The sequence below is a fragment of the Abramis brama genome (assembly GCF_963993115.1).
Source record: "Abramis brama genome assembly, chromosome: 14".
In the NCBI taxonomy this organism is placed as follows: domain Eukaryota; kingdom Metazoa; phylum Chordata; class Actinopteri; order Cypriniformes; family Leuciscidae; genus Abramis; species Abramis brama.
Window position 1 is genome coordinate 9,281,855 of NC_139976.1, and position 14,038 is coordinate 9,295,892.

The 14,038-nt window shown below is 37.5% G+C and overlaps 2 protein-coding genes across 3 annotated transcripts in view; both read right to left on the reverse strand.

Moving 5' to 3' along the window:
• Positions 1–7,683, reverse strand: part of ndst2b (N-deacetylase/N-sulfotransferase (heparan glucosaminyl) 2b) — a 75,377-nt gene extending 67,694 nt beyond the window's left edge. Inside the window, exon 1 of one of the 2 annotated variants that reach the window (XM_084134775.1) lies at positions 7,540–7,683. The gene's annotated coding sequence lies outside the window, so the exon portion shown is untranslated. Of the gene's footprint in view, positions 1–7,351 lie in introns of both variants that reach the window. The other variant, XM_084134776.1, reaches the window with a different exon arrangement.
• Positions 7,684–9,784: 2,101 nt separating this feature from the next.
• LOC311095619 (neurotrypsin) overlaps positions 9,785–14,038 on the reverse strand; it is a 47,796-nt gene continuing 43,542 nt past the window's right edge. Inside the window, exon 14 of the mRNA XM_084134182.1 lies at positions 9,785–12,399. Within this exon, the coding sequence (XP_083990308.1) occupies positions 12,065–12,399 (335 nt within the window). The 3' untranslated portion in view covers positions 9,785–12,064. The remainder of the gene's footprint in view (positions 12,400–14,038) is intronic.

Consider the following 14,038-nt stretch of genomic DNA (forward strand, 5'->3'; position numbering starts at 1 on the left):
CAGCAGATGGCCATGTTAGCTTTTTCAGCTGGTCAAACAAGCCTGAATGGGTAATCGATTTGATAAAAAGCAGAAGAAAAAAACGATTTCTCTGCCAACTTAAAACCATTGAACTGAATGAAAAGGGATTTATCTGACTTAACAGATTTTGGAGAGGAAAATACATTCCCTGCTGTGCTCAATGCAGACTCTGCATCTGACAAGGTGGTTTCTAGGACACATAATATCTCATTTTGTGGGAGCGTAAACATCTTTATACCATAAAGTCCCTTAAAAAAACATATATGTGATGCAAATAAGGCCCTGGCTTTCATCTGTGTGTAAAACTATAATTGTATTACAGATGTATGTCCCAGATAGCACAGGTACGTCTCTAAGATGTCTGCTAAAGTGCGCTTCATCTGGAAAAACATCTGATAAATGTCTCAGAAAAAGCAGTTTTACATACATTCATAAACATCTTAAAGACATTTTCTAAATGTCTACTTAGCGTCTAACAGGAAACATATACAGACATATTGTTGAGCAAATACATTTTGCAGATGTAAATGCAGACATCAAAAGCCCCTTTCACACAGAGATTCCGGAAAATACACGGATAATGTGTCCCGGGATTTGTCCCGGGATCGTTTGATTTTGGTTCATTCACACTGCCAGTGATTTTCCAGAATGTATGAGTACGTTCACACACATCCCGTAAAGACACGTGATGTCAGGATGTGATAACTCCTATCAGATGTCAGCTCTGCCGATAACTCCTCTCGTCATTTCTACACAAAGACGAGTCCATACTCCCCAGTAGCGCCACTGGGTTTGCCGAGTGTCTCGTTCCCCATATAGGTTGTAGAAAGGCCTGTGGGATGGATGGCATGTGCGTCATCACTACGACACACCCCTTGCGGCATTGGTCCTGGCTTTTGTTCACACAGGGCGCGTTCCGGGACTGATCCCGGCAACGTTACTAGGTCCCCATCCCGGCATCAATCCCGGGACGTGTTTGCGTTCACACAGAAAGCACTCTAGCAATTTTACGGCAATTTCCCAGGATCAACGCACTGTGTGAAAGGAGCTAAATAGATGTCTCTGTGATGTGTGCTATCGGGGGTAACAAATCAATGGTGAAATAGTAAATTAGTGAGGGTTTTTTTCTTGTTTTAACACATGGCCATTGCATCCTAATACAAAATAGATGCAAAATAGTTTCAGCTAATAAAAATGTACCACTTTAGCCAATTTTTGTGTCTTTGTGTGTATTTTACTGTTCAAATGATCACATTGTTAGCTTAGCAACATGCTAATGCCAAATGATTCATTCACGCCATGTGATTACTAGATGACAACCCGACATTCTACTTGGATCTGTTCACGTCCCCAGACATTCAGATTATTCTTGCATTAAGGCATTCAACTATATTAATTATTAAACAGAAATATTATGAAATAATTACTTAATTACATTTTAATGCTGAAGCCATGCCATTTTGAGTGCAGAGCACTCAGAAAATCCTGAGTTTACAAGTTGTAGTTATGAGTTCTACGAGGATGAGAACACTTACAAATCGGAATTGAGCAATTATGGTAATTCCGTCATGGAATGGAATGTAAAGTGAACACACCTAAACTCCCAGGTACTTGGGGTAAAAAGAGCTACTTGTGCTTGCTCTTTTTGAACATCCCACCACAAACATTGTGTTTTTAAACACCATGCAAGGTTAAAAACAGTCCAAGTCTAGTTGTGTTTTAATGCAAAAACTTAAATTTCCTGTCCAATCAGGGTCAGGTGATTAGTCAACTGGTCACTCGTGCAACTCACAGGCTAGCCTATTTTGAAAATACATAGTTTTGCAAATCCCTAACCAATATGAAAGCATGTTAGTGTGCAATGTGAAGGAAAATAAGTCAGCAGAGAGCCACAGGAATGAGTACGGGCATAAAAATATGAAAATCCAACAAACCCAAAAAATCTATGGATTTCCCAGCAAATAATGCCTGCTTTCAAGCGGACTCTTTCATGTCAGAGAGAATAGTTGGATGAAAGAGCGAGAGAGCAGGAGAGAGTTGGAGGAAAAAGCACAGCACATTTTCCATTTTCCTCTGCAAGTAAAAAAGCACATGAATTATGGATGCGAGCAAGCCAACAGTGCGAGAATTTGATCCCTGACCAGACAGCTCTTGGCTCCCCGTGGAGCAGCCCGCCACCATCCCCCCTTAACGGGTTTTTCAACATTGCTACCATCCATTCCTAACTTCCTTCTCGGGAAGAGAGCTGGAACTGTCGGCTAACAAGGCTTGGAGACTATTGCCTGGGGACAGGACGTACTTGTCTAGGAGACTTCAAGACGCTACCTCTGCATGCCTTCTATTGTTAGCATCTTGATCCTCAAAACTGAACTGACATTTTCACCTGTTGGTTTAAATGTGAATGTTCCACCATAGATGCCCATGACGGCTCCTCCAACAAAAGTATTATTTACAAGTACCCTCAGCCATTTACAGAACACAAAAATAATAGCTCTAACTATACAATATTAACATTAAGTGAAGAAAGCAATACCAAGAGATCCCAATTTAAATGGAAAGTAAGATTTACAGTAAAATATATCCTACAGAAAACAACAGGCAACTAAAATACAGACTAGTCTAGAGTAGACCTTCTGGATGATTTTCCCCATTGTTTGTCATTATACTAAACACATCATGCTGACACTCAATCTATCAGGGTATTTATTCATATTTTAAAGGGGTGGTAAAATGCCCTTTTCACAAGATGTAAAATATATCTATGATGTCCCCAGTGTGTGTGTGAAGTTTTAGTGCAAAATACCCCACAGATATTTTTATATAGCAAGTTAAAGCTGTCACTTTTTGAGGGTTTGTAAAAACGCACCGTTTTGTGCCTGGCCCTTTAAACGCAAATGAGCTGCTGCAGAGGGCGGGGTTTCAAGAGCTCCTGTGTGTTAGCAGCTGCTATTACCTCACGCAGACACACTAAAATGACAGAAACTGTTCTGCCTTTAATGTTAAAACAGAGTCAGACAAAGATGGAGAGACTCAAGAAGAAGTGACAACATGTAGAATGCAACAGGACGTCTCTGAATGGTTAGTTGATGAATTTATGTTGCTGATGTGTAGTTAACTATCTTCAATTAGCATATTCTGTCTTGATAATCTATAAATCGCTCGTATAGGAACTGTTGTGAGATGCACACAGAGTGACTTTCTATTGCATGTGAAAAGATGGATGCTAAAGTTTGAGCTGACTCACAAATGTACTCTTATACAACAACTTTTCCTCTTCTCAACATGGACTGCGTGTTCCCGGGGGTGGGGTTTATGTAAATTCTAGGGTTAGTGATGTCACTAACCCGGGAGGAATGTTGTGTAGTCCCAACCAGCCGTTTGTTGTAGTCCTTTTCTTTAAAAGCAAATATCTTCCTTTGCTTTGAACTTTGAGTATTGTAACTTTGCAGATGTTGTTTATGCTCAAACAGCAACATTACACACTAACTAAAGTTAGAAAAGTGAAATCATAATCAACCACCCCTTTAAAAGTCTTATTGATAAGACACATGCTCTGTTGTAAAACTTCTAAGGCAGCATCCTGACTGAAATTGAACTGTGCATCAGATGCTGCCTTCAAGAGCATGTGGGAAGCTCATACCACTGAGTCAGGCATTCACTATTAGGACATCACGTGTTTGAGTCGAACACATAACACTGAAGCAAGAGCTCTGTTACCAATAACCCAAATAACTACATCTAATTTCAAAATGATGAAAATTATTAATTTCTACCACTTTTCTACCATTTATAAATGGTACTGTATTACAACTGGTCTTTTTGCGACATAAAGCAATCTGTGAAATTTGAGTGATTAACTTTACACCATTCATCACGGACCACTGATCACTATATATTATAGATATATTATATTATGAATCAGTGTTTCCGCCATGGTTTAATCAGACACAGTTTAATCCATGAGAAAATCTCAGAGTAAAACTGGGAGTTGTGAAAAATATGATACACCGGTGTTTTGCCAGATGAGAAGTTTATCTATGTATCATCTTTTTACTCTTTCAATTCATTTTATGACTGTATCATATGTCTATTTTAATTTCTTTTATAACTGTTTTAATTTTCCTTGCTTTTATTTTCTGATTATTTCCATTACTTTCTGTAAAGCACTATTGCCGTAGTGTATGAAATGTGCTATATAAATAAACTTGCCTTGCCTAGTTCAGAATAATTAAATTGACTATTTTATCCAATATTTGTGTAGGTATTTTATGGTATCATGTTGTTAGCTTAGCAACATGCTAATGTCTAACTACTGTGTGTTTAGCTGCTTCATGTCCACAAAAGCACCCAGGAGTTATACCGTGTTCACGCCATGTTGTAGTTATAATTATACAATGAGAACAAGTGACATTCTTCAGACTCAGATTTATGCGTTTCTATGACAACATTATCAATGGCAAAATGAATCTGCAGCAGTCAGGTGGTACAAGTCGGGTTTTCGAGTTCTACGACGTGAACACTTTTTACAAGTCAAAACCTTGTAATTACGGTAATTCCAACAGTGTGAATGCACCTTTAGACATTACCATGTTGCTAAGCTAACAGCATGATACCATAAAATGCATTGAGTAAAATAGTCCATTTTTAATTCAACTGAACTATTTCATACAAATATGTTTATAATCAGTATGTGCATTGTGAGATAGGCTTATCTGTTAAGGATACGTGCAACACTGTGTTACAATTTAACAAAAATAAATCTTAGGGGACAGCATAATCATGTAGTCTACATTTTGAAACGGCCTTTGTGTTGGATGCGTAGGCCTATGTGTGATGCTTAGGCATGGCTACATTTTGGAACTAATTACTGCAATAGTAAACTCAACTGCTTTTAAGAACAGAATCCAACAAAATGTCTTATAGTTCATAAATTAAAATTGAAATCAATGCTCTGAGAATTCAGGGACACATTGAGCAACTCATTCTTTGGGAACTGAAGGAGGAACACTATATTGGTTAGGCCAGAAACCAGGCATTGGAGCATTCCACAGAATCCACACCACAAACAGAACACCACCACGCCAGCCCACTTACAAAACAAACTCCAAAACAGCAATGAAAAAGCATTGCATAAACTATTATCAGCCAATGGGCGCACCGTGGGGACTACACTATTGCATTTGAATTCATTAAATACATGCAAACACACCTCACTTTGTTCAGTTCCATTAAATATAGCAATTAGTCCTGCTTTAAGCAACACTGGCAAAGTGTTGAATGTGTGAATGTGTGTCTTAAAAGTCAAGAGCCAAATCAAACAATGAATGACTACAACCCTTGGCCTTGGTTTGCACTAAGGATTAGCTTTCATATACTAAAGCAGGTTTTGCTCCATTAACAATGAAACAAACAGCTTTGTTGACTTACCTATTGTGACTGAACAAAAATCTGTACATTGCACTTCATGTCAAATGGACACAAGTAGCTGATGACTTGCATTCATATAAATTGTGTGCATGGCAGTGTATTACAAAAAATAAGAAATTAATTTATAAGAGTGCGTGCATATTATTAATGTGCATCCAGGGTATGACAGATTGAAGAAGGTGGCTGTCGTGTGCAGACAAGGTAGGTCTATTTACACAGTGAGCACATAAACAGGTTTGGCTCCACTTTTATTGAGCACTCCATGAAGCAAATTACAGTCTGGAGAATAAAGCCCACGAGCAACAATGTTTAATTATATCTGACTCATCAAGGACATCAATGAGGCACTCAATGAGTAGTATTCATCTTCAGCTCTCTGACCAGCACTCATTGGGTTCCTCAGTCAAATGAGAGGCATTAATAGGTTCATTTCAAAGGAGGCGGAAGCTCTTTTATTTCTCTTCTCCTACTTCAATAGCTTCCGAATGTAATTACTGAGTCGAAGCTAAAACGTCTAAAAACGATTTTCATAATTTCATTTCAAATGTGCCATCACTCCACCAGCAGCAACAGTAGTCATTTCTTTCAAAACTTCAATAGCCTTTTGTGTCTTTCCACTCCAGTTTCGTCTTCCTTTAAACCGCAAACATCTTATCAGTAGCACATTAAATGAGACTTCATTTTTATTAGTTTCAGAATCTATGGTATAAAATCACATAAATGGATGTGTTCGGATCTCGGATGCACAGCCAGTGAAACTATCTTGCCGTGAGTATTCACAGGCAAGAAAACAGATGCTTTCCTAATCACACAGTCCAGTTATTCCCTCACAACTAGAAACTTAACAAGCATCTTAAAAGCAAGCAGGCCCTTGCGCTTTGAAATATGTCATTTAACTGATATTCTTATGTTAGACAGACAACAAATATAATCAACATGTCTATTCCCTCTAAAACAATTTTTTTTTTTTTTGATGTGCAAAACACAGACAAAATAAACACATCAAGAGAAACTTCCCACACACCTTGGCAGAATATCACAGACTGCACGCTGGCAACAGCCCAAATGCCCACAGCAAACAATTCCAGGTTGTATGTTTTAGCACAAAGATACATCATCAACAGGTTTGTTTGTGCGTTGAATTACATGGAGATAACAGTGACAAAAGATCCTTTATAATTGAGGTAGACTGATTGGTTTAAACAATATTTTGTAACCAATGCTCACGATTTTCAATTTAATCAGTTATCGGTTATTTTTATCGGGCTACTGATAAATGACACCATTTGTTGAGTATCTATAGTAGCCTACCAACAATTTATTTAAACTTAATTTATGATTTTTGGAAAATGATACAATGACTTAAATAACAGCCAATTAATCTCAAGTAAGAAAAACGTATCTTAATTTGCAAAATGAATGCTAAACAAATTATTAATTTTGAAAACATCTAGATCATTAGGCTTGATTATTTATCAAACATTCTTAATCCATTTTTAATATCTATTTTTGTGGTCTAATCATCATTATTGTCAACAATAAAAACCGGTTATGCAATTTATCAGACAATTAAAAATAATTGTTTTCTGTCATATAAAATAAAGCACTATCGGTCAATCCCTGCTACAGATAGATAAATAAATAAACAACCCCATTTCAGCACAAAACTGTGCAACAGAACCTTGATTTCCATTACTATGATATAAAAGCTTAACACAAACTAAAAATAAACTACAAACCCCGTTCTAGAGACACAAACATTTTGACAGGTCTCTTCCACCTATTGTAGGCTACTGACTGACTGTAGAGAATTTGATGGTCTCAAGCAAACTGTAAACATTGCAACTTTGCAAACAATAGCATTGATTTGACTTCAATCTACAAACAATCCACTAGTACATACCACTTTCATCGAACATGTCACGCAACACTCAAGTCCTCATGCATCAAGACTGAAGGCGAGATGTTCCTGCATCTAGCGGACTGCCACATTGCAACTGAAGTCAACGCCAAACCAGTGTGTGTGTGTGTGTGTTTCCAGAAAAAGCAAACAGCCCCTTGGAACACAGCACTCAGCACGCATCCCCTTACCGTTTTAAATGGCCGCTTTGAGAGCGGTCGCGAGAATCCGAATCAACTGGACGCCACAGAAAGAACTTTGATGTCTCGTGAGCGCATCCTGCGCCGCTCGTGAGCGCTGCTCCGCCATCTTCAGCGCGCGCCGAATGCGCGAGAGTAGAGCAGCTGATGGGCGCGCGGGGAGGGTTCTTCACAAAACAGCCCGAAGTTCTAAGCTCCTCATCCATGCACTACACCCCTGTCATGTTAGGGTACCTACCTACTAGGTTCTTTTTACTGTTTGATAAACAGTCTGTTAGAAAAATAATATGTTTAAGTGATCAATTAAAACCAAATTTAAAATAAATATATGTTAATATAATCATATATGCAGCATAGGTCTAATATATGGCTACTAAATGTAAGTTAAGTTACCGGCCATTCAAAACTTCTACTAGCCAAAAAAAAAAAAAAAAGAAAAAGAGGAAGAAATTAACCAGATTTAACTACATCACAGCATATGTATGTATGTACTGTATATATATATATATATATATATATATATATATATATATATATATTCCTAACATCTACCTGTAAATATATTTTTTGCTATTTAAAAAAAAAAAAAACGTTTTCACTGGTAAATCAATAATTCCAATTTTAACAATATTTCAAGTGTAATTCATAAAAAAAATTGTATTTTGAATACAATCATTCTTTGTAAAAGACATTAAGTTAATCATACTGATTTCAAAGTTAAGGATTCATTAGTTTGAATATACATTGAACCAAACACTATGATAACATCTTAGTTGATAATTCAATATACTTTATTTTAGACAAAACATCCCATGTGACAGCACATTTTTGGTAGTGACAGACTGAAGTAATGTTTTTAAAAATTCACCCTACAGAATTTTAACTCACATACTAAAACACTATAAAACATACTAAAATACTAATGATTTGGATTACTGTACTAAAATTTTGTTTATTTCCCCCAAATAAATGATTAAGTTGTTCCCTTTTGTCACTACCAAAACAATGATGACATGTTTCAGTCATGACTGTTTCGGTAGTGACAATTTTAGATACTTTTGTGCCTAGGTCAAAGATGCTAATCAGCACATGGTTAACCAGCACAGTTCTGAACAGTTGTACACACACAAAAACTAAATTTTATCGAATAACGCTAAAAAAACATGACGTCACAACTGAAACTTCACCACATGTTTCGGTAGTGACTGTTTCGGTAGTGACAATTTTAGATACTTTTGAGCCTAGTTCAAAGATGATAACCAGTATGGTTACTAGCACAGTTCTGAGCATTTGTACACACATAAAAACTAAATTTTATGGAATAACACCCAACAAAGTTTGCTTAATTGCAGAAAAAAGGTGTTCGGTAGTGACGTTCCAGTTACACACAGATTTTCAGACTTTTGAACACATTTCCCTCAAAATGATGGTACCTATCTACAATGAAAGAGAGGCTATGAGAGAGAGGGACACAGGAATATTTCCTGATCAAAAATGTAGGAGTGTGGTTAAAATCAGTCTCAGCCAATGGACTAAAACACACACTGTTTCGGTAGTGACATGAAAATGCGGGACACATTTTTTACATAAAGTTTCATGATTTAAAAATAAATATAACTTAAACGTTTGTTTTCTTCACTTTTTAAAAGAAATCAAAAATATATTTTTAAAAACAACAATGGAAAAAATTGAAAAAAACAACAACATTTCTTTATCTTTTTCACAAGTTAAAATTTAGGGGTTAGGGTTCGGGACAGCCAAATACCAATTGAAAGTACCCAATAAATGATGATTTTATGTATATTAAGCTTACTTATATTTTATTGTGGGATTCAATATATAATATAAGGATCTTAGTAAACTTCTAATTTGAATACTTAAATGCTTTTTAAATGTGTTTTTTGGTTGTGGGACAGCAGTTTGCACCAATTCTGTAGAATGGCCCATATATATATGTTATTTATTACTTTGTGGTAAAGTTTCTTTCATTTATTTTATTAAATTTTTTTTTTTTTGTGCAATTTGTGCTATAGTTTTAATGACGTTATTTTTGAAGTGCAAAAACATTTATTGCAGTGGTATAATAGGTCTTGTTACAATTGAGGTCTTGTTACAATGTTACAAATTGAGATTAAATTAATCAATATGAAATGTAAAAATAATCTTCAAAAATGTATTTTAATAAATCTAAATATAGCCTACAATTAAACCATGTGAAGCAATACAATGCCAAAGCCACAAGAAGAGGTCACTTTATTTTTGGCACTTGTCACACATGAAAATATTCAGAGCGTTTTTTTTTTTACAGAAACTCAAAGACTTGGTAATGACTGAGAACATCATCAACGTACAAACAGATGATTGCATGACATGCAACAGATATCAACACTCTCCAGAGTCAGGGAGATGAGCTCCTTATCACGGCCCTTGATGAAGAGTCCCAAAGCTCTGATGCAGCTTTAAGCAGTGTTCTGAGAGCGAGGCCTGTGTAGTTTACTTCTAAAATGGCTTTTGAAGATCTAAGCAGACACCATCCAAACACAGAAGTTAGTCTTCAGAGAGAAGCACTTGATCAGTCCAGTTCCCATTTGATACATCTCCAGAACATACCTACAAGACCCTCTAAGCAAAAAAACTGAAGTAGTGCTTTGAGATCTTAACTGTTCCTATTTCTTGAAAATCCACCATTTAATGTTTAGCCCTGGGTTTTACAGCAATATAATGCCATAAAAATATGCAGGCCCATCGGAAGGCATGGCTCCACTAATATTAAGAATACATGAATAATATATGCCTGTTAAATAATTTAGCAGGCAATATCAGATTATTAGAATAATTTGTACGACAATATGCATTAATTATGAAGCAGGCTGAATAGAACTTTCTAATGTTAAGAACTGGCTTTTTAGAAGTAATTTCAGATCTCGCAGTAAACTTAGTGTTTAAGAGAGAGATTCTGCGAATATTTGTTGCATCAATAGAGCACACATAAAAACGGACATGATTTAGACTTCCTTGTAATTTTGGAAACACATTATTTTCACCCAGCCCATATTTTGCACAACTGGAAACAATTATTCAGATTTTCATCACATCTAAATGTGCAATCATGACAAAATTGGATGTATATGAAGCTCTTGGCTTTTACATTCTCATCCATCATCTTATTTGCCTATTGCCTCTCTTAATGATGAATTTTAAAGAGCCCTTGTTGCTTACTTTTTTCTCTTCAAATTAAATACAAAAATCTGTCATTCTTTGCATGAATTCGGTTCTGTAATTCTGATGGAATCAGTGAAGAAACAAATCAAAATGGGTTTAAAATAAGAAACAGACTGAATAATCTAGAATCTATATACAGCACAGAACAGAATTGAGTTTAAAAAAACACAATATCGCCACCCACTGGATGAAAACACACAGTTCACAGAACAAAGTACAGATGCTACAAAATAAAATCTCATTATACTGACTTTCAACCAAAATATAGTCAGTCACAAACTTGCAATTTCTACGCATTAGAAATGAGAAACTCCTCTTGATTTCACCCTTTGACTGGACGAACCCCATTATCAATTGCCATACTACCTTTACATAATGACACGTATTAAATCACCATGACAAATAAGAGAAAGTCACATTAGGTTAATCGCTATTATGATTCTAAAATGCCATTCTAAAACTTGTACTTAGACTGAGACAAACAAAACATATTGAGTCTGTGTTAATGCACCAATACTGATAGTAAATGAATGCAATTTGAAAAGTTATATATCATAATTTACTGTACATGATTTAAAAACTGCATTAAATGTATGACACATACAAGAAGACACATGGTTTTAAAGATCACTTCGACTGTCGCTATCTAAAAAAGCCTACGTGATTAATTTCACTGGTCTAATCCACAACACTGAAAATGTTTCCACGAAGATTAGAGTTGCAGTTCAAGCCTTCAGTTAAATAAGAATAGTAAAATAATCCATTCCGTTTTCTTCCACAGCTTTAGCTATCATTCTATACCATGCGGAAGGCCTGGGTAGCTGCATCAAATGGCTTTTAAAGACAATACATACATTAACATGCACTGCAGCCTCTGGATGGCGCTAGAAACATTTTAAATGCACAGTAGAATCACATGTCGCACACTCTTTTAAAGGAACACTTCGCCCAAAAATGAAAATTCGATCCTCATTTACTAACCCTCATACGGGTTTGGAACTAGAGGGTGAGTAAATGATGAGCGAATATTATTAACGGTGAATTGTCCCTTTAACATCACACTGGTCATTCTACAGCGTCCTAGATGAATGAAAACCTTCCCAGACTCTAGACTTCCTAATCTCTAAATGCTAACGATGTCAAATTGAATTGTACAGATAGAATACAGAGAAATTAAGATCCAGGGTGTTGAAAGCATGTAGCAGGTGTTAAACACTCTCAGGCTCTTGTTTATCCTTTCATAGAGTCCTGGGTCTCTGAGGTGTGACGGGTGGTTTTCCGAGAGAGTGGTGCTTCAGTGCTGAAGAGGGGCGGTGCTGTGTGTCACCTGTTCAATCCAGAGCAGGTAACGGCTGACCCGTGAATACACACCTGGGTACGAGGGGTCACCGCAGCCGTGACCCCAGGAAATGACCCCTGTCAGTACCCAGCGCCCTGCCTCGCCCTGACACACTAGCGGACCCCCGCTGTCGCCCTGGCAGCTGTCAGCATGCTTTCTCAGGTCAGACGTCATGCTGCCCGCACACAGCATGTCGTGGCTTGTGAAACGCTCGCCATAGCGCTTCTTACATTGCCACGAGGGCAGAAGAGGAACCCAGGCCTGAAGAAGAGTGCTGGGATGCTCAGTGTCTGAAAAATATGGGGAAAACAAATGGTAAAACACCATTTGCAGCACATTTAAAGGAATAGTTACCCCAAAATGACATTTCTGTCCTTCATGTTGTTCCAAACAAAAAAAAGATTTTTGTTATAAAAAGATAATCCATTTTATAACATGGATTGATGAATCGTGCACAATAAGACATATATATACAGATATATACAGTGAGGAAAATAAGTATTTGAACACCCTGCTATTTTGCAAGTTCTCCCACTTAGAAATCATGGAGGGGTCTGAAATTGTCATCGTAGGTGCATGTCCACTGTGAGAGACATAATCTAAAAAAAAAAATCCAGAAATCACAATGTATGATTTTTTAACTATTTATTTGTATGATACAGCTGCAAATAAGTATTTGAACACCTGAGAAAATCAATGTTAATATTTGGTACAGTAGCCTTTGTTTGCAATTACAGAGGTCAAACGTTTCCTGTAGTTTTTCACCAGGTTTGCACACACTGCAGGAGGGATTTTGGCCCACTCCTCCACACAGATCTTCTCTAGATCAGTCAGGTTTCTGGGCTGTCGCTGAGAAACACGGAGTTTGAGCTCCCTCCAAAGATTCTCTATTGGGTTTAGGTCTGGAGACTAGCTAGGCCACGCCAGAACCTTGATATGCTTCTTACAGAGCCACTCCTTGGTTATCTTGGCTGTGTGCTTCGGATCATTGTCATGTTGGAAGACCCAGCCTCGACCCATCTTCAATGCTCTAACTGAGGGAAGGAGGTTGTTCCCCAAAATCTCGCAATACATGGCCCCGGTCATCCTCTCCTTAATACAGTGCAGTCGCCCTGTCCCATGTGCAGAAAAACACCCCCAAAGCATGATGCTACCACCCCCATGATTCACAGTAGGGATGGTGTTCTTGGGATGGTACTCATCATTCTTCTTCCTCCAAACACGTTTAGTGGAATTATGACCAAAAAGTTCTATTTTGGTCTCATCTGACCACATGACTTTCTCCCATGACTCCTCTGGATCATCCAAATGGTCATTGGCAAACTTAAGACGGGCCTTGACGTGCTGGTTTAAGCAGGGGAACCTTCCGTGCCATGCATGATTTCAAACCATGACGTCTTAGTGTATTACCAACAGTAACCTTGGAAACGGTGGTCCCAGCTCTTTTCAGGTCATTGACCAGCTCCTCCCGTGTAGTTCTGGGCTGATTTCTCACCTTTCTTAGGATCATTGAGACCCCACGAGGTGAGATCTTGCATGGAGCCCCAGTCCGAGGGAGATTGACAGTCATGTTTAGCTTCTTCCATTTTCTAATGATTGCTCCAACAGTGGACCTTTTTTCACCAAGCTGCTTGGCAATTTCCCCGTAGCCCTTTCCAGCCTTGTGGAGGTGTACAATTTTGTCTCTAGTGTCTTTGGACAGCTCTTTGGTCTTGGCCATGTTAATAGTTGGATTCTTACTGATTGTTGGGGTGGACAGGTGTCTTTATGCAGCTAACGACCTCAAACAGGTCCATCTAATTTAGGATAATAAATGGAGCGGAGGTGGACATTTTAAAGGTAGACTAACAGGTCTTTGAGGGTCAGAATTCTAGCTGATAGACAGGTGTTCAAATACTTATTTGCAGCTGTATCATACAAATAAATAGT